Source organism: Eptesicus fuscus, chromosome 12 (assembly GCF_027574615.1).
Source record: "Eptesicus fuscus isolate TK198812 chromosome 12, DD_ASM_mEF_20220401, whole genome shotgun sequence".
NCBI lineage: Eukaryota > Metazoa > Chordata > Mammalia > Chiroptera > Vespertilionidae > Eptesicus > Eptesicus fuscus.
In genome coordinates, this window is record NC_072484.1 from 63,097,122 (window position 1) to 63,118,254 (window position 21,133).

At 39.2% G+C, this 21,133-nt stretch overlaps 1 protein-coding gene across 2 annotated transcripts in view; it reads right to left on the reverse strand.

Moving 5' to 3' along the window:
- Positions 1-2,248: 2,248 nt before the first annotated feature.
- The window catches only part of SPIRE1 (spire type actin nucleation factor 1), a 111,868-nt gene continuing 92,983 nt past the window's right edge, over positions 2,249-21,133 (reverse strand). For both annotated transcript variants that reach the window (XM_054724023.1, XM_054724024.1), the window contains 7 exons: positions 18,430-18,520; positions 16,667-16,809; positions 10,099-10,236; positions 9,473-9,543; positions 8,905-8,932; positions 8,672-8,808; positions 2,249-5,666 (listed from right to left, as the gene is read on the reverse strand). In XM_054724023.1, coding sequence (XP_054579998.1) covers positions 5,408-5,666; positions 8,672-8,808; positions 8,905-8,932; positions 9,473-9,543; positions 10,099-10,236; positions 16,667-16,809; positions 18,430-18,520 — 867 coding nt within the window. In that variant the 3' untranslated portion in view covers positions 2,249-5,407. The remainder of the gene's footprint in view (positions 5,667-8,671; positions 8,809-8,904; positions 8,933-9,472; positions 9,544-10,098; positions 10,237-16,666; positions 16,810-18,429; positions 18,521-21,133) is intronic.

Genomic DNA, 21,133 nt, shown 5'->3' on the forward strand with positions numbered 1-21,133 from the left:
CCCTTTTCTTTCCACTGCTTCAGTAAGGCTGCAGTGGCTCAGATTTTGCCATGCCATGCAGAAACAGAGCTGCATAATTCTTTTGTTTGCACAGCAAGACCGACTCTAAATACTTAAATTATACAACATATGCATTTTAATGGAATAAGCCAGAATAATAGTGCAAGTCGGTCTGACAGGTAACCGCACCTAAACATTTAATTAATGTATGCAGTTTTATATTAAGTGGGTTCTTAGCTAGTAAACATTTTGGGGAGATGTTTCTACTCATGGCCTTTGGCTGACACAGGGAAGAGGGAGCACCCTTTATGAGCTTTATAATGAGTATCTCCGTGTGTGTGCCTGCATATTCTGTAGAGATAGCAGAACTGGAATCTCTAAACACATCACATGTGCAATCAAGCCCTTTCCTAAAAGTAGTTCTCTTTATTAAATTCTAGACAATGATGATTTACAAGTATGTATCTTTTCTTCCACTGGAGCTGGAAAGGAAAAAGGAAGATAGAGCTTGCCCAGCCAGCCAGGTGGCTAAGTGGTTGAGCGACCCATGTACAAGGAGGTCGCTGGTTCAATTCCCAGTCAGGGCACATGCCCAGGTTGCCGGATCGATCCCCAGTGGGGGTAGTGCAGGAGGCAGCTGATCAATGCTAATGTTTCTCTCTCATCAATGTTTCTCTCTTTCCCTCTCTCTAAAATAAATAAAAACGTATTTTTTTAAAAAAGATATAGTCCACCCGAGCTGGTGTGGCTCAGTGGATAGAACATCAGCCTGTGGATTGAAGGGTCCTGGGTTCGATTCCAGTCAAGGGCTCATGCCTGGGTTGTGGGCTCGATCCCCAGTAGGGGGCATGCAGCAGGCAGCCGATCAATGATTCTCATCATTGATGTTTCTATCTCTCTCTCCCTTTCCCTTCCTCTCTAAAATCAATAAAAATATATTTTTAAAAAAGAATTGTAATCCTTACTTTAAAAAGATATAGTTAAATAACAGTTACCTAAAGCTTTCCCTTTTATGGTATCTGAATTTTCTGTATCTCTGGAATCCAAGGAGGCATGAGGCAAAGACTTTTAGCCTGGAAAGTCAGTGAATATTTGGATGATGAGCTGCATACATAAAAAATACACATCTCACAGAGAAACTTCAGTGGAAGGAGATCCTAAAATATGTCTGGAAAAAAGGGAGTAGCTTGTGTGTATGAATATCAAACTCAGTATCATGTAATATTTAAGACATGTAAATACCTTAACTGATGCACGCTCTCTCTCTCTACTTAGTTAATATTAAAACATAACTTTCCAAAGTTCATTTTTGGGTTTGATCTTCCCAATTTTTTCTCAAACAATTGAAGTGCACTAACAATAAGTTTTCTTACCATGGGACATTTCAGGAATACATCCCTTGAGGAATTCTATTTAAAAAACATAAATAAGCCGAAACCGGTTTGGCTCAGTGGATAGAGCGTCGGTCTGCGGACTGAAAGGTCCCAGGTTCGATTCCGGTCAAGGGCATGTACATTGGTTGTGGGCACATCCCCGGTAGGAGGTGTGCAGGAGGCAGCTGGTCGATTTTTCTCTCTCATCGATGTTTCTAGCTCTCTATCCCTCTCCCTTCCTCTCTGTAAAAAATCAGTAATATAAAACAAAACAAAACAAAAAAAACACATAAATAAGCCCTAGCCAGTTTGGCTCAGTGGAGAGTGTCGGTCCTCAGACTGAAGGGTCCTGGTTTGATTCTGGTCAAGGGCACATACCTCGGTTGCAGGCTGGATCCCCAGCCCTGGTCAGACAGAGCATGTGTGGGAGGCAACCGATTGATATGTCTATCGCACATTGATGTTTCTCTCCCCCTCCTTTCCTCTCCAATGGAAAAATATCCTCGGGCGAGGATTAACAATAACAACAACAACACAAAGAGCTGAAAAAGAATATATGTAAAAGCTTTATCATCTTTTTGTAGACATAATTTTTCTCCATATATACAACTTCTTATGCAATAAAGTGTTTATAAAATTTTAATTTTCTACACTGTTGAAGTGAAAAAGGACTCATGCCTACTTGGTAACACAGCAGTTATCTTGGAGGCTCCATTTTTGTTTATTTTTCCAATGTGGTCCTTGTTAGGTTGTATTTCTCAAACTGATCATAAGGTGCTGATGATAAAAGTATCTGCCTTCACAACCTAGGTGGTTGCTGACAGCTAGTTATCAAAAGACATCGCCATTTTACAACAGGAACTCAACACAGAAGGTATGATGGAAAGTCATTTTATTTTCCCCCAGATAAATTTTAAAATAAAAGATTTTAATGGAAAACTTCTAGTACCGCCATGTCACCCTGAACGCCAGTGACACTGTCTTTCATACATGTAGGAAGCCAGGTCCAGGCCCAGTCTGTATACACATTTCTCCATGGCCCTTCCACAGTTTTGCATGTACAAAATTTTCTGCTATTTTGCTTTAGCAAATAGCAACATAATTTAAAATGTTCATGTCTCCTATGTGACACCTAAAATCCAGTCCTATATTTATTAATACAGTTAGAAAAATAAAAGCCTTAGAAAATTCATGGTATGAGTTCACGGTGTTAATCACATAATCTCTTCAAATGTAAGATCATTTTTTACATTTCTACACAACAACCTTCTGGTTTAATTTGAAAGGCTTAAGACAAACTCGAGTAGGACTGTTAAGTCGATGTACATATCAATTACTTGATTTAATTTTTACTTGTCTTGGGAGAGTTAATTTCCATTGTCCACTGAATGAATGCCTTTCAAATATTAATAAATATATTACAGTATTTACAAGCATTCTTATCTACTCTGACACTGGTAGAAAGTTAAGCCATGGGGAAGAAAACAAAGATCTTCCAACAGGGTGAGTTCATGAGGTCTGGGACCAAAGCAGCGGGTGGGTGCTTGAGCCTGGAGGGAGTCAGGGTGAGAGTTAGAGGTGGGATGTGCGCAGGGAGGGCTGCTCAGGGGTGCGTCCAAGCTCTAAGACACATCAGGCTCCAAGTGAGACCAGCTGGCCAACAACTCTTTTATTGTTGTTGGATCAGAAGTAAATGCCAAAGAGCTGGACACCAGGACAAAGAGGAACACTGTAAAGGTATGTTATTTTAGTAGAAAGAGGAGGAAGAGAGACCTAAGGTCAGCCTAAGGATTGTAAGACCACACTCTACAAGCTGTTAGTGAATTGCTCTCTGGAAATTACCTAATTTAGTGGAGGTGTTTGGTACATGTCATGGATAGGACAGGATTAAATGCAAGAAATTATTTTGGCAACAAAAAGTGATAATTTGATTTCTCTAATTTTAACTATATCATGTGCTCTTTCCTTACACTACTTTCTGCAAATTGTCTCATGCAGATATATCATCCATGTAACCTCTTTAATGCAATAATGCTGTTGAAGAATTTACATTGCAATGCTCTGGTATGAGTTGATCATAATGCCCAAATCTGCCCATATGAAGTCAAGTCAAAGATTCAGATGTGCTAGATATTTGCCTGGTGAATGAAATGATCATTTTGGGGGTTTGGTTTCTTATGTTTAACTAACCACATAACCTGGGATAGTGTGTCATTCTATTAAAAGGCACACTATCCCAGGTCATATCAAATACCACTCCCTCTGCCTGGCACCCCTCCTGGTAGTTGTTTTATAGGCCCAGGCCTGGGCCTTCGAAAGGTGTGGCTCCCACCAGACCATCTGGGGTAGAGTTCAAATAGTCCCTGGGAAAATTTTATAAATGAGATTCACCCAATATACCGTGTACAGCTCTTAGACAAGAGTCTTTAAAATAATTTAAACATTTGCATAATCAATAAGGGTTCTCTGGTGGCCCACTTTACATGCAAATACAGACAAACTGTTAACATGCATTATTTTAGTCAATTGGTAAGATTTATTTCATAAGTAATTTTAAGCCATTTACTAAATTGTAAACTTCAATCCATTAAGAACTACTACCAGAGCAGTTTTGAGGTATTACTGTTAATTTAATATAGAAATGTTACTACATTTTGATGTGGTATGAAGTGTGACTGCCATGCCTTTTATTAAATGGTGCTGTCGTAGTGTTGACTACAGACGTGTCTTACAGCTTTTAGGAAATTATTGTGCATGTGCATTAACTGACTTTGCAAACATTAATGGCAATTTGATTGGTTGGTCATTTCTAAGCATACCAAAATAATAAAGTATAGCCCATGGTATGGGCCAAACAAGAGAAATTTCAGGTATACAATGTTGTCCTCCAACCTACCTTCATCAAAAGCCCACCCCACTTGCTCAGTTGTTTACAAGGAAAACTTGTGCAAAAAGCATCCAAAAAGACTAACAGCAGGTTAATTATCTTGTAATTTAAAAAGAACTACACAATGTTTTTTGTTTTCTTTTCAACTTCATTTATAAAAATAAATAAATTTTAGTTTGAGACCTTAGGTACCAAATTGTGGCTTGATTTAGTCATGGTGGCTAGACTATAAAGCTATGAAAAACATAGTTGAAAATGCATGAGCTCCAGCTCATTCCCAGTGTGGCCGATAGCTGGCACCCTATGCTGTTACAACCCTTTTTATAGTTAACTTGTTGACCAACGTTGAGTCTTCTAGTCCTACAAAATTTTAACTCCTAGATCTCCAATATAAAACTACAAGTAACCACAGTACATGTAAGATAGGGAATGAAAACCTGTCACTCACTCAAGAGACACTGGTCCATTGCACTGGGGCAAATACAGCAGCTCAGAGGAAATGGCCATCCACTCGGGTGGACAGCTTATTCAGATGTTTTGCACTAAAATGTAGGCATGAAGTCCTCCTGTAGTCTTTATCTCAGAGCAGCAATAATGTACAATCAGTTTGACAGTATGAGCAAATCCTTCTAGGCTTTGTGCTGTGAGATGATAAGTAGCGGGGCCCCACCCCCAGACATCTGGTGAGTGGCAGGGCTCCGGATCACTATGTACATTAGATAGGAACACTGTCAGGTGGAAGTGCCAATATGACTTACTGCTTAGAACTGTGCTAACATCGACACCTTTGTTAGGCTGATTTCTCACATGAGAAGATTTTTACCTTAGTCAGAAAATTATATGAGGAACAGTAAGGAACTGAACTAAGGAAAAAGTTTCTGGCCTCCAAATCTACACACACACACACAAAAGCAAGTTTCAAATTATTGTCCTCTCAGTGCAAACGAGCAATTGGCTGACCTGTCACATATCATCAATTGATATGAACACAGCATTCAGTCTGTGGAACAATGCGATGCAGCAAAAACCTGATCTAATGCAAATCAAGCCTATTAACTAAAGCCCACAGCAAGGAGAGACAGTCCAGCTCAGTGTTCTCCTGTGCTAACACCGACACTGAACACAAAAGCAACTGAAAGGCACGGGCTCAGATTTCATTGATCGTCCTCTCTGAAGGGCAGTACTCTGAGGGGCCTGGTGAGGACATATAGAAAGACTGTGTTTTCCTTTTCAATCGGGCTCTTTTGTTGGCCAGCACCAGGCTACGCCGGCTTGAACTGATGATTTCCGAAATAAACTTTTTGCAGTCTACACACACCTCCATAGTACTCCAGTCCTCCATTAACTCTTTGGGAAACTGTAGTTCTTCATCTGATTTGTCCACAGACTTAGATTTTGAGGAGAACCTGGAATAAAACAAAATGTTTAAAAGATCCAGAATTATTACTCATAGTTGTATTGCAATACTAAAAAAATAAATGCAAAAAAAGAAAATTTGTTGCAAAAACATTATGGAATGGTGAGTGATTTAGTCATGTCATGTTCTTGCAAAGAATTTCTAATTGGAGAAAAGGTTCAATATATTAAAAAAAAATAAACAAAAATCCCATCATCTCACTTATATGTGGAATCTAATGAACAAAATAAACCGGTGAACAAGTAGGTCCAGAGACATGGAAGCATAGAACAGACCGACAGATCTCAGAGGGAAGTGGGGGGTGGGAAGAGATTAATCAAATAACGTATATACATATATGCATAACCCATGAACAGAGACAATAGTGCAGTGAAGGCCGGGGTGGGGCAGAGTTGGGCGGAGAGGATAAAGGGAACATGTTTTATTAAGAAACTAGAGGCCCGGTGCGTGAAAATTCATGAACTGGAGGGGGGTCTCTCAGCCCAGACTGCCCCCTCTCACAGTCCGGGAGCCCTCGGGCGGGAGGTGACCTGGCGATCAGGGGAAGGCGACGCCCCCATCACACCTCTGCTGCTGCCACTGCCGGCAGTGCAAGCCTTGGCAGGCCCTGGTTACCTAAGCTTCGGGCGGCTGGGCAGCCGCCATCCAAGGCTTGCCTGCACCTCAGGCCAGCCCTGGGAGGCTGGGGGACTCCAGAGGCAGGCATGCAGAGCGGCCAGACCTGCCTGGGGGTGGGCCCGGCCATGCCGTGCGCCTGCCACCCCAGTGGGGCTGAGGGGACTGGGCACTGCCATCTTGTGGCTGTGAGTGCCACCATCTTTGAGGGTGTGGCAGTCAATTAGCATATTCACTCTTTATTGGCTGTGGGTGCCACCAGCTTTGTGAGGGCGTGATGGTCAATTATTCCCTCTTTATTAGACAGGATAATACTGACTGGAGAGGATGTGGAGAAAAGGGAATCCTTGTGCACTGTTGGTGGGAATGCAGATTGGTGCATTGTGGAAAGCAGTATGAAGTTTCCTCAAAACATTAAAAATAGAACTGCCTTATGACCCAGTGATTCCTCTTTTGGGAATTTATCCAAAGAAACCCAAAACTCTAATTCGAAAGAATATATACCCCTATGTTCACTGCAGAGTTATTTATAATAGCCAAGAAAGATTTGGAAGCAGCCCAAGTGCTCAGCAGTAGATGAGTGGATGAAAAAGCTATGCTATGTTTACACAGTGGAATACTACTCTGCCTTGAAAAGGAAGAAAATTTTACTCTTTGTGGCATCATGAATGGTCCTAGAGAACATTATACTAAGTGAAATTAGCCACTCAGAGAAAGACAAGTACCATATGATCTCACTCATATGTGGACTTTAATGAACAAACTGAACTAGCAAACAAAATAAATAAATTTTAGTTTGAGATCTTAGCTACCAAATTGTGGCTTGATTTAGTCATGGTGGCTAGACTATAAAGCTGGCCTGACCTCCTTCCACCTTTCTTAAGGACCAACACTAACTTTACTATTACTCTGCATCAAATGCAAAGGGATTGATGCTCAGGCAACTTTTGTTTTCTTTTAAAAAGCTTCATTTCTGCCTTTACAATAGGAAACTAAATTGCAGATCATTGTAAACATAGGATTAAACAGATTTTCCTTCAAACTAAAGAAGGGAAGAAAGATTAAACTGTTACGTGCACATTTTCAACTCCATTGAAAACAAGGGCAGTTCTAAAGATGACTTTTAAAGGGCATACAAAAGTAATTATTTCTAAAGGAACACACTGAATGGGAGAACATATTTGCCAATGATACATCTAATAAGGGGTTAATTTCCAAAATATATAAAGTTCTCATACAACTCAACAAAAGGAAGGTAAACAATCCAATCAAAAAATGGGTAAAGGAGTAATAGACACTTCTCCAAAGAGGACATACAAATGGCCAAGAGACATATGAAGAAATGTTCAATGTCACTAATCATCAGAGAGATGCAAATTAAAATGACAATGAGATACCACCTTACATCTGCCAGAATGGCTACCACCAATAAATCAACAAACAACAAGCACTGGCAAGGATGTGGAGAAAAAGGAACCCTAGTACACTGCTGGTGGGAATGCAAACTGGAAAACAGTGTGGAGTTTCCTCAAAAAGTTAAAAATGGAACTGCCATTTGACCCAGTGATCCCACTTCTAGGAATATATCCCAAAAATCCCAAAACACCAATCAGAAAGGATATATGCACCCCTATGTTTTATAGCAATGCTACTTATAATAGCTAAGATCTGAAAATAGTCCGAGTAGTAGATGAATGGATAAAAAAAGCTGTGGTACATTTACACAGTGGAATACTATACAGCTGTTAAAAAAGAATCTCTTAACCTTTGAGACAGCATGGAGGGACCTGGAGAGTATTATGCTAAATGAAAGAAGCCAGTTAGAGAAAGACAAGTAACACATTATCTTGCTTATATGTGGAATCTAATGAACGAAATAATCTGACAAACAAAAGAGGTCCAGAGACATGGAAGCATGCAGTGGACTGGGGATTCCCAGAGGGAAGAAGGGAGGGAGGGAAGAGATCAACCAAAGAACTTATATGCATATATGCATAGCCCATGTATGCAGACAGCAGTGAGGGGAGGGGGTCAATAAAGGGGCAAAGGGGGGATGTCTGTAATACTTTCAATAATAAAGATACATTTAAAAAATACAATATGGAAAAAAGTAATTATTTTTAAATAGAAATAAAAATAAACTATGAGAGTAAAGTATCCTTCAAGTAGCTAACCACTATCACCTTGACAAGTTACCTTTCAGAAGTTTTGGAGATTTGTGTAACTCAAAACTGTATTAAAATCAACCAACCAACCAACCAACCCACCCACACACCCACCCAAACCCTCGAGCCAAAACCCTGCCACATCACCACAGTCCTCAAAAGGAGCATTCTTCTTTTCCAAAGAATGCTCTGAAGATCCAGGCCTCTCGCTCACCTGGAAATGCTCCGCAGTGGCCGCTGGTGGCTGGTGGAGGGTTTTTCGGGCCTCACACTACTTTCCCCTCTTTGTGAGGCAGACGGTCCCAATGAAAAGATCGGAAGAGTAGAGTATGGCTTGGATGGCAGCCGCATCTATTACCCCAAACAAAACTGAGGATGAGCAGTTCTGTTAAAAAGGCAGTCTATAAAAATTACTATTACGTTATGATGTCACCAAGCATAGCTTACCTTTTTGCAACACTGTGAGCACACGGGCCTGCATACAAAATCAAAAGTATTACTTAGCGTGATGCCACAGATGCGACAGGAGAGTTAGAGAAGCCAATGGCTGCATGTTGTCAATTTCTACAATAAATTGCAAGAACTCTCTGGTTCTTCTATCAGAATATAACAAATTGATACAACTGTGGATTGCCAAAAAGATAATAAATCTGTAAAACTTAACTCTTACACTGTTTCCTATAAAAGGATCAACTTACATCTGGAATTTTCTTATTTTTCTATCCAAGGGTCATATGACAATCATACCTATTTTTTTTCTGTTCAAACATGACACATAATTATTAGAATGATCTTGGTTATGTAAAAGAAATAAATGCAGAGAAACATTTTTAAGGTCTAACACTAAATAATTGTTTGATACACTCTTTTGAAGAAATTAGTATTCCTAACCCATAAACAAAGCACAATGTGATAACAGATTATTTTTAATGTTGTTCCTATGTAGAAAAATAATGAAACAATGAAGTTAACTGGTATTTCTTTGACTATTGTCATCAATTACAAAAAACCTTACCTCTTACAGAACTGACAGGTATAAGACCAGGTGAAGAAGGAAAATCTCCTGGTTCGGCAACAAAAGCAAAGCTAAAAAATACAAGTGTAAAAGGAGAAAAAAAACAAACAAACATCGACAATAGTTAATTTCCTAATTTACATGGTTAAATGCATTTTATATTTATACACTGGGGAAGTTTAGTACACAGAAGGAAGAGGAGAATTCACAAACCCTGTTTTTATGTTTGGCTCTGTGATAATTATAACACAGCTCCGTATTTAATCTTATTCTACTGTTAAAAGGCCACAGCTCCCTAGAGTGGACCATCATGGAAGCAATTGGAAGAAGGTTCTAAAAAGTCTCCCCAGTATAGTGACTACATGCAGACATGGTTTTATGAAGGCATACCATTATTTATCATGGTTGTTTTAAACTTCCAGAGGTTTTGATTTCTAAGGGAGAAAATATTTACTTTGGTGAGCAAGGCAGAACAGGAATTGACTTCTGGAGAATAAGCCTCTTACCTCCTAAAATCCCCTAAAAGTCCTGCACCATCTGCCTAGCAGACAGCTCCCTCAGGAGACCATGCCTGTGACTGACCATTCTGCTACCCCTGCTCATCAATCGACTTGAAACAGCTCTACCTTTCCTTTTTTCAGGGCAGTGTAGACATCTTTATATTGTTGGTATTTTTCCAGCTCTGCCTTCACCAGGACCTGACGAATATGCATCACCTCCTCCACAGTAAGAGCTAGGCATTCCACTGGGTAGCAGAATTCCTCCTGAAATTCAAAATTCCACATGAATAAGAAACTCCCACCCCCTTTTCTGGCTTTGAAAAATTCCCCTCCAGATCAGACACCTGGTTAGTAGCTTCTGAGAAGAAAAGAGGTCCCAGTGAACACTGGAACAGAGCTGGCTTACTCTGGGTACCACATAATTTCTAATTATACCAAGATAACAGATGGCAGAAAACGTCTGGGGACCATGTGAAATAGCTTACTGAAGTTTCCAAAAAAAATGAAAGCCCCTCGCTATGTATCTATGCTGTGAAATCTTGAAAAAAATATTGGTTATTCTAAACTAAATTTATGTCAGTTATCTCGTATGATTATGCAAAGACGTTATTTAGTGTTGTGTTGATACCAAATGCTAATAGATAAATAGCAAGTAAAAAACATTGGTACTATTTTAAAAACTGGTTTGTGGTACCCAGAATAGCCAAAAGAAGGTGGTTAGTAATTTATACTGAGAAGCATAGTGGTAAGTTACATCAGCACACCTTGAAAAACCCTAATGGCGTGAGTGGAGCTGGAACATTGATGCAGTTTACAGCCAAAAGGCAATCTCTACTGCTCCACAGTTCTCCAGATTTCTATTATGCCTTTTAAACAACTACTGAATGCACAGCCAGCATTGGAAAGATGTGGGGAAAAATCAGAATAATTTCACAATAAATATTTATGTTGACCGTCTTATGTTAATAGTTTCCCCCAAAACAGCTGAGGAAGATGTTGATGTAACTGATCCCACTGAATAAAGAGCCTCACACCCATCTGCTCCCCATCCGGCCTGCTCTTGATTGGTGGATCTAACAGAAAGACAGAACAGTCTTGTGCATTCGCACCCTGCCAGGCCTCACAAGGGCCATTGTGGTGTAGTGACACTGAAACTTAGTGTTCTCAGTACAAACACATTATAATTCACTCCCACACACACAATAGCACTGGTCACAGGCATTCTGGAATCAAACAAGCCAAATGAGAAAGCACATGACCATGAATGCAGTTTAACATTCAGTTCTGTCTTTCAATCAGAGAAAAACAAAAACAAATCTAGGTTGCAAACTTGACAAACATTAGCATTTACTAAAAAAAAAGTTTGAAGATCTACTGATTCTTACTAACAGTCAATACCAAATCGTCTCTGTTCAAGCTAACTTAAGGAAGGTTAAATTTGCTTAATTGTGTTTTGGAAAAAATCCTGCAATTGAATTTTTAAGATGAAGAACTTTGAATCTGGAGGCTGGGAAGATAGATTGTTCAGAGATTATGTCATTTACTCTAAATGACTAAAATACTTGTTAAAAATCACCACCACATAACTTTCTCTTTCAAAGGGAAAGCTTTCAAAGATAATAAGATTAAATAGGCATGTTCAATATCTACTGTTTGCTCCACCCTGAGAAAAGCGTAGTGTCAAATGGGACAAGGCACTGACTCGGTGAAGGTTAGGACCTTAAGCTGCACTAAGTACGTACTGTTGGCTGGACACAGCTGAATGACAGCTTTGAATACACTTCATGGAACTTTTCCTATGGTAATTTTCATTCATCAGTTATACGTGTGACTGCAGTACATCTTCTGATAGCTAACTCTGTGACAAAACTGTTGACTTGGAACAAAATAATGTGTAAATCTAGCAAGTAACTATATAATCTCTACTGAGATTTATTGTTGTGCCCGACAGAAAGATGGCAAATAGTGCCAATTTAATTAACTTTAAACTTGGATGCCTGGGCTGGTCAATATTTCTGGTAGACGGGATCCTTTCCTCTGCAAGGGTTCACTAGCACATGCAATAAACTTGACAACTGCTCTCTCCCCAGTCTTAAGTCACATAAGGGCTTAGTCAAGCATACTTTCAACCTACTGCTTTGAACCATAGGCAAATCCTGTACTTCACAAGGAAATAATAATCAATTGTGAACTTTTTAATTTGTGTTTCTTTTCTTTTAAAAAATTTCAAGTAGATTAGCCTTTAGTAAGATAATTTCCATCAGGACAAATGCTAATGTTTTAATTCTGGTGCTTTCCCAAGGACAACAAAACTTTAATGCAACATGAAAGAAAATAAGAAAGTTACTATTTTTCACTTTTTTAATGGCTAAAAAAATATTGATTCAACATCCCCCAAGCCAAATTAAACCTTAACAGATCTTGCTGAGATACTAATGCTCCAAACATAAAGAGCATTTCCCCACAGTGACAGTGGCTCAGTCACTCCTTCAGCAAGCACTGAGCTCATTTTCATGGTGGGACATGGACTATACAGACTAGATCAGCACAACTCTAATTCTCCAGTTTCTTTGTACTTCAAAATGACTCTCAAATTTAGGAAAGAGAAGTTGAATCTCAAAATGTTTTAATAATGATGACAATTTGTTATAGAAGCAGATGTGTCTTTAGAATTTACTTTTATGTATGTCACAAAGTTTTGAAGATTTTGGTTATTTTTACCATTCAAAACAGGTCAGAGCCTCACCAGTGAGGCTCAGTGGTTGAGCATCGACCTTTGAAACAGGAGATCATGGTTCAATTTCAGGTCAGGGTACATGCCCGGTTGCAGCCCCAATAGGTGGCATGCAGGAAGCAGCCAATCAATTATTCTCTCTCATCATTGATGTTTCTATCTTTCTCTCCCTCTCCCTTCCTCTCTGAAATCAATAAAAATATATTTAAAAACCAACAAAACAAAAACAAAACAAAAAACAGGTCAAAGTTAGGCAGCACAGAAATTAGAGAACAAAATGTGTAATCTGGTTACTGAGTCACAGAGAGAAATGGGAATAGTCATATTTTATATCATGTTCTTAATTACAAAAAACTTCCTAATAAGTTTAAAAATTGTCCAAAATGATAAATTTTTGTGTTTTTAAACTAAATAAAAATAGCAACTATTAAGTTTAATTGTTCTTTCCTTTTTTCAAGTTTAACTTTAAAATGCTAAGTGAATTCTTTGCCTAAAGTAGTATGTGGATTAAGTATATATATATCTGTGTTTGGGGAGGATGAATAATAAAAATAAAAATGTTGACAGATCTTCAATAATAGCAGAAGGAGTGACAGGAGTTAAAATGTCATTCCTGCACTTAACCATACTGCCCAAATGGCAGATCTGAAAATAGGGAAAAGGTCAGAGATTTATCTTACATTTCATGACAAATAAACAGGGAAAGGGATTTGTTGTTTCTCATTCACATTCGCAGTTTCCTTTCTAAATCAAGGGTAATGAAGAATAACAAAGAAACCAGCTGCTGGCTCACTGGTTCAGTCAAGGCGTGTTTAGGAAATAAGGGACCCTGGTCAGTGCAACAGGCAAGGCTGCCGCCAACACTGTCACCAGCAGCGTCACACTGGGTGGGGAAGCCTCACGAGGCCCCAGGCTTTCCATTTCACTGCGGTTGGAAATTATTGTACTTTCTTTAAAAAAGTACACTCTGTATGAAAACCTCAAAAACAATAATAAAATGCAAGATTACCTAAAATATCTAAGATAACCAGAGCAATAAAAAGAAAACTTGAAGTTTCTCTTTACAGAGACGGAGCTATCATAACAACCATATAACACCCTGACCATCACAGCACAGCTGTATGAACGGTGCTGGGGAAGAGAGGAGTCTGAGCGCAGGGGAGACACGTGATGGGCACACGGCCCTGGAAGTGCAGGGCAGGGAGTGTGGGGCACAGGCAGTGACAGGGCTCTGTGGGAGGCAGAGTCTCCTCGGATGGCAGCGAGGCCCTGGGGTGAAAGCACAGGCTCTCAGGGGGCCCCGGCCCCTGGAGACGGGGGCAGCATTCCTCCTGCTATAAAAGTGGGTCACTCCAAGAGACAAACACTCACAGGTCCCTTGAATCTGATGCTGCATTTTGAGTTTGTTGTCCTTTCAAAGTTATTTTCCTCTCAACTGAGATCATGGTGTGCTCTATGCATCCTACAAATGATTGGAATCAATGATCAGAAGCAAAGTGCCCATCTAAGCTGTTAATTCTTGCAGAGTGCAGGAGTTCAGGTATCGCTGTCAGAGATAGAGCAAAATAATTCCCAGAACCAGCAGAAAGAGGCCAACCTTTGAGGATTTCCACCTGCTGGTAAGAGCTCTCTCACATAGATAATACATAGCCCCTGCTACCCCAAACATGGCTGCTTCAAAGGGATGAGAGCTGAGCAGAGAAGCTGTTTGTATGGTAGAAAAAAGTGGTCGGAAAGGCGTCCATGGCCATACACTGGTTATCCTAGGAACCTGAACAACAGATAAGGGAAAAGAATATGGCAGGGGGAAAAGAAAAGGAGAAAATAATGCTGAACATGAGTGACCTACAAATAGTGATTACAGAGCATGAAAGAAAAACAGAACAAAACAAAAACACCACAAAGGATGTTAATGGTAGATTCCATGCATGTGTCCACACCAACATCTGCGCCCACATGTATAAGTCAGCAATCAAATCATGAAGTCAATCCTAGGGAATCTCAAAGTTTATACAGCAAAGACCTGAACTTCAAATTTCCTAACATGTTGTCTGGTGAACACTGAGTTTCCTAAACCAGGCTTGCTGAGATGCAGGACAGGGCAACTGCCGCTGTGCCGGAGAGAGTGTGGGAGTGTTGCTCCCCCAGGGAAGGTTCTTATGACAAGTAGCTTTCATTTAGATGGGCAATCACCTTCAATCATTTGACCAAATGATGGACAAAAAAATTACATATTAAAACATCCTAAGGAAAGGGAGGGGGATACAATAAAAATAAGAGAATAACAACAAAGACATTTCTGCCATTTTCAGTAAAGGGGTTAGAAATACAAAATGATTCTGTTTCAGCTAAGATTTTAAATGAGCATACTTTAAAAACAATACTTATCAAGCTGGAGGGTACTACACACAGAAATGGGATTTGATAGATTTCCTGAGATAAGCTACTAGCAAGAAAAGTCATTACTTGACCAGGATGTTATTTTGTCTCAGCTGGTGCGTGGAAAGAGTGTAGTTCCGTGTGGAGCCTGAATAGCCAATGCAATGCCTTTCACTGAGACCCTTCTTAGTGATTGCAGACTGGTTTTCCTTTGCTCTTTTCCCCACAGAAAAACCCAACTCATAGCCCGACCAACCACACTCTGAGAGGTCCCCTTTGCCAGGAAGTATACTTCATGGGCTCTTGATGTGGACTGATAGTCTTTCTTGGCAAAGCTGTTATTGCTACCTGAAACTCCTTTGTAGTTGATCTGATGGTTGATTGAGAATTTTAAAATTTAAGTCTAACTTCAACAATGATGTCATATATGATCACAAGGCAGGGACACACCTACATGATAAACTGGCTTCTAGGAAAAGCCATGTGAACAGAAGAATCGCCTAATTATCAGACTTGTAAAAAATAATCACTAAGGATCTCCCTCGTACATATTTTTAAGTTGTGACAGTAACTCTCTATTTTGCTAAAGCAATAACTTGTTCACATTAACAAAAGTCTTCAGATTTTAAAAGTTTGAACCTGTCTCGTTAGAATTCTGTTTTCCTGCTATATTTAATCAAATATTAGTGTTTTGGTGACTAAGAGGAATCCTGTCAAGAATTGCCATAAAATCATTAATTCTTTAATTGTATCGTTCGGGAGCAGAGATGACTGATTAAATTTCAACACTGTAAGCTCTGTTCAACCTTAGTATCTTCACACTATCCACACTCGATTCCTCTACTTGGAGTGATACATCACAGCCTAAATATATGGACTAAGCATATTCCAGTTTATTCATGAATATCTGAAAAAAACATGAGATGTTAGGTTGCCAGTAGAACTATTGACTGAAGCCTTGCGTCTTGCCTGCACACATTTCTGAAGTTAAGCGGGACTACAAAAGAATCTCTGCAGACCTCCTTTGGCTGGTGATCTATTCTTTCTGGCAGGGCCTTGTGTCCCATGTCCCACTGTTCTGAGAAACGAGTGGCCACTACATGAATCCAAGTCTCTGGAAAACAGCAAAAACTGTCAACCAGTCCAAACAGCAGCTTCGGCTCCAAAATATACTTGGAAACAGTGAATAATGGCTTTCAATGAATCAAAATTTTCTCCTGGTACTTCTGCATAATAAATTAGTCTACTGTAGCTAAACTTTGTTGTTTTTATTATTAGTTTTAACAATTTTTAAGTAGATCAATACCGTTAGAAAGGAAGAAAACATTTCTTTAGTAATTCATACTTTCTATCACTGATGTCTTCTGGGGGGCAAAAAGGTGCTTTAAATGAACAAAGAATGACCAACTTTCATTTAGGTTGCTGTTAGGGTTGGTTTTCTTTAGGTATTAAAAATAAGGTTATTTAAAGTTCATTCTAACCTTTGGAAGTTTTTTCTCCTAATCATCACCTCAAGAAAGCTAAAGATTCTAGGTCCCCTACCTGGCCCTGCAGTTACTATGCAGTGTTTTAGTTACTTACAAGAGACCGGGAGCTCTGCTTGGACGGTGGCAGAAACTGTCTCACGTTAGTGGGCGTTTCCTTTTCAATGGAATGCCGTCTCTGGGGAGGCTGCCGTCTCTCTGGCTGGGGCGTTGATGATATGGGCAAGAATTTCGGAGGTGCTAAAGAAATGAATTAACCAAATTAAAATGAATTTTCTTACTATGAGGATTATTATAGAAGAATCTTTGCAAGATAAACTTGCTACAGAAATTGCAAGGAAAAAGCAAAAAATATTCACTCAAATTCCTACCTAGAAACGCAATATAAGTACAGTCTCAAATTTGTACATACAAATGCCCTCATGTTGTTTTCCATGGAATTTTGCAATTAAAGAGTTTCAGGCATTATTCAACAAATCATGTAAAATATGCATTTTTTATACCTAAAAGTCTCCCAAATCAAACCAAAATTCTTTTAAGAAATGTTTTTATTTTTCAATATTATTCTGTGTTAGTTTCAGATATACAGCCAGCATAGTGGTTAAACAATCATGTACTTTACAGGGTGACATTAACAAAATTCTAGTGTTCCTTTCTAGGCATGCATAGTCACTCTCTAATTTTCCCTGATATGCAGTTGCTTTTGAATGTCCTAATGTATAATGTCTGGCTCTCAAAGGGGGGAAAATACAAAAATGAAAGAAGGGGGGTGCCAGCCTTTAAAAGCTTTGGAAGTGCCTTGAGCTGGAGCAGAGGGGTAGCTGGCAGAAATGCAACAAAGGCTGCCCACCTTTGGAGTCAGAGGCAGCAATCAGGGCAGAGCATTTGGTGACAGGGTCCCTTTGGTCCACCCTGGCTAACGCAAGCTTTGTGCAAGCTGCTCCAGAAGCAGTACACACTGTCTGCCAGGGGCTGGGGGTCGGGGGTGAGTAGCTGGTTCTATGCTAATAGCTGACTAGAATTAACCACAATTTACTATCCAAGTCTTCCCCTGGAAGTCGAAAGCTTTTAACAGACTCCAGAGTTCCAAAACAGAGCAAAGTCTGCCAGAGCAACTGTTGTCTGGTACTACCGACTCCCACCATCTCCCCAGAATCTTCTTAATATACAAATTTTATGCCTTTATAAAATCTTATAAATAAAAACGTAATAAAAGCATTTAGAAGCCACTTAACTTTCTATTCTAAAGTTATAAATTGCTTTTACTATTTACACATGTCCTGTGGGTATGAATATATAGATATGGAATATGTGTATATGTGTGTGGAGGGTAATAACAAGTGTGATTATTGGACTTCTTGCTTAAATTCAGACAAGGAGGTAATTAATATAAAAAACACACACAGCCCTGACCGGTTTGGCTCAGTGGATAGAGCATCGGCCTGCAGACTGAAGGGTCCCAGGTTCGATTCCAGTCAAGGGCATGTACCTTGGTTGTGGGCACATCCCCAGTAGGGGGTGTGCAGGAGGCAGCTAATCGATGTTTCTAACTCTCTATCCCTCTCCCTTACTCTCTGTAAAAAATCAATAAAAACAAAACAAACAAAACACAGACACACAGACAACTGACTTATTTCCTACAACTGTTATCTGTAAACCCAAAGGTGACTGATCTAAGTTAAAAACCTGAGTCCTGTCACTCTAGGAATATAACTGAATATTTCTGTTCTGGACTAGTGAAGTTCCAGGCTTAGTTCTTTATACCTCAAATAATTACAAGGCACTTTGGGATCCCCTACTCGAGGACAAGTGTGTTTTTTAAAGTATCTGATGCTAGTTCTTTGTGCCACAAATACTTACTCTTCCTTGTGGACACAGCCTCCAGTAAGGGATCTTCAAGGAAGGAGGGAGACACACTGCTGCTGCTGGCTGACTTGTGCAGAGTCTCTTCCTGGGAAAGCAATGAACAGAGAAATAGTGAGATTCCCTAGACCAGTGGTAGGCAAACTCATTAGTCAACAGAGCCAAATATCAACAGTACAACGACTGAAATTTCTTTTGAGAGCCAAATTTTTTAAACTTAAACTTCTTCTAATGCCACTTCTTCAAAATAGACTCGCCCAGGCCGTGGTATTTTGTGGAAGAGCCATACTCAAGGGGCCAAAGAGCCGCATGTGGCTCGTGAGCCGCAGTTTGCCGACCACGGCCCTAGACTAATTAATAACACTTTACTATTAGTGCTCTCCTGCTAATTAATAACATTTTGCTATTAAATATTTATTTTTACACGAGGCACCAAATTATAATGTAAAAAAAAAAATCAAAGGAAGTAGAAGACAAGCTAGACAGGATCTAAAATTAGGTATGTCTGGGTTTGTGTCCCAGCTTTGTCCCTAATTAGAGTGATGTGACATTTTGCAAGCTTCTTAATGTCATCATTTGTTTATTTTATTTATTTATTTAATTTTTAATATATTTTATTGATTTTTTACAGAGAGGAAGAGAGAGGGATAGAGTTAGAAGCATCTATGAGAGAGAAACATCGATCAGCTGCCTCTTGCACACCCCCTACTGGGGATGTGCCCGCAACCAAGGTACACGCCCTTGACCGGAATCGAACCTGGGACCTTTCAGTCCACATGCCGACGCTCTATCCACTGAGCCAAACCGATTTCGGCTCATTGTTTATTTTAAATCAATTTTTATTTTTCAATTACAGTTGACATACAATATCTTATTAGATTCAGGTGTACAACACAGTAATTAAATATATAACTTATGAAGTGACCACCCTGATATTGACTATATTCCCTATACTGTACTTTACATCCCTATGACTACTTTGTAACTATCAATTTGTACTTCTTAACTCCTTACCTTTTTCACCCAGCCCTCAACCCGCTTCCCACCTGGCAACCATTAAAATGTTCTCTGTATCTGAGTTTGATTTTCTTTTTGTTTGGTCGTTTATTTTGTTTTTCTGAGTCCACATATAAGTGAAATCATATAACATTGGTCTTTCTCTGTCTGACTTATTTCCCTCAGCACAATACCTCTAGGTTCATCCACATAGTTGCAGATGGCAAGATTTCATTCTTTTGTGTGGCTGAGTCATACTCCATTGTATATATGTACCACTTCTTTATCTGCTCATCTTCTGATGGATACTTAGCTTGCTTACATTATCTTGGCTGTTGTAAATAATGTTGCAATGAACATGTGGGTGCATATATGTCTTTTCATATTAGTGTTTTGGGTTTCTTCAGATAAATACCAAGAAGTGAAATTGCTGGGTCCCTCTTTGTCTCTTGTTATAGTCTTTGTTTTAAAGTCTATTTTGTCTGGTATAAATATTGCTACCCCAGGTTTTTGTTTTGTTTTGTTTTTTCCATTTTCATGAAATATCTTTTTCCATTCATTTACTTTCAGTCTGTGTATGTCATCTGAAGTGAATCTCTTGTACACAGTATATGTAAGGTGTGTTTTTTTATCCATTCAGCCACCTTATGTCTTTTGATTAAATGCTTTAATCCATTTACATCTAAAGTAATTGCTGACAGATATGTAATTATTGTATTTTATTATTTATATTTTTGATTCCTCTTTTAACTCCTCTCCCCGCCCCCCTTTCCCCTCCTCCTCCAACATTTCTGTAATACTGGTTTGATATTGATGAACTCCTTTAGCTTTTTCTTGTCTGGGAAAATCTCTTTTAATTCTAAATGATAACTTTGCTGGGTAATCTTAGTTGTAAGTTCTTCTTTGAATATTTCATGCCAATCCCTTCTGGCCTGCACATTTTCTGTTGACAAATCAGCTGACAGTCTTAGGGGAGCCCCCTTGTAGGTAACATTGCTTTTCTCTTGCTGCTTTTAAGATCCTTGTCTTTAACCTTTGCCATTTTTTAAAAATTGATTTTTAGAGAGGGATAAAGGGAGAGAGAAATAGCAATGGTAAGAGAGACACATCAAATGGTGCCATATGCGCACAAACTGGGGATCGAACTAGTAACCTAGGCATGTGCCCTGACCAGGAATTTAATCCATGACATTCCAGTGCATGGGATGATGCTCCAAGCACTGAGCCACACTGGCCAGGGCAACCTTTACCATTTTAACTATGATGTGTCTTGGTGTGAGCTCGTTTGGCTTCATCCGCATGGGACTCTCTCTGCTTCCTGGACTTGTACATCTATTTCCTTTGATAGGTAGAGAAGTTTTCTGTCATTATTTCTTTAAATAGGTTTTCAATTCCTTGCTCTTTCTTTTCTACTTCTGGTACCCCTATGATACAAATGTTACCAAGTTCAATATTATTCTATCCTCATTTTTAAAAACGTATTTGTTCTTTTTGGCTATTCTAATGGGTGTTTTCTGCCACCTCACTTTCTAAATCACTGATTCGATCCTCTGCTTCATTCAATCTACCATTGATTCCCCCTAATATATTATCATTCATTTGTTATTGTATTCTTCACTTCTGATTGCTTCTTTTTTATGTTTTCTATCTCCATTTTTTGGCTTCCTATCTCTTTGTTAAAATTCTCACTAAATTCATATACTCT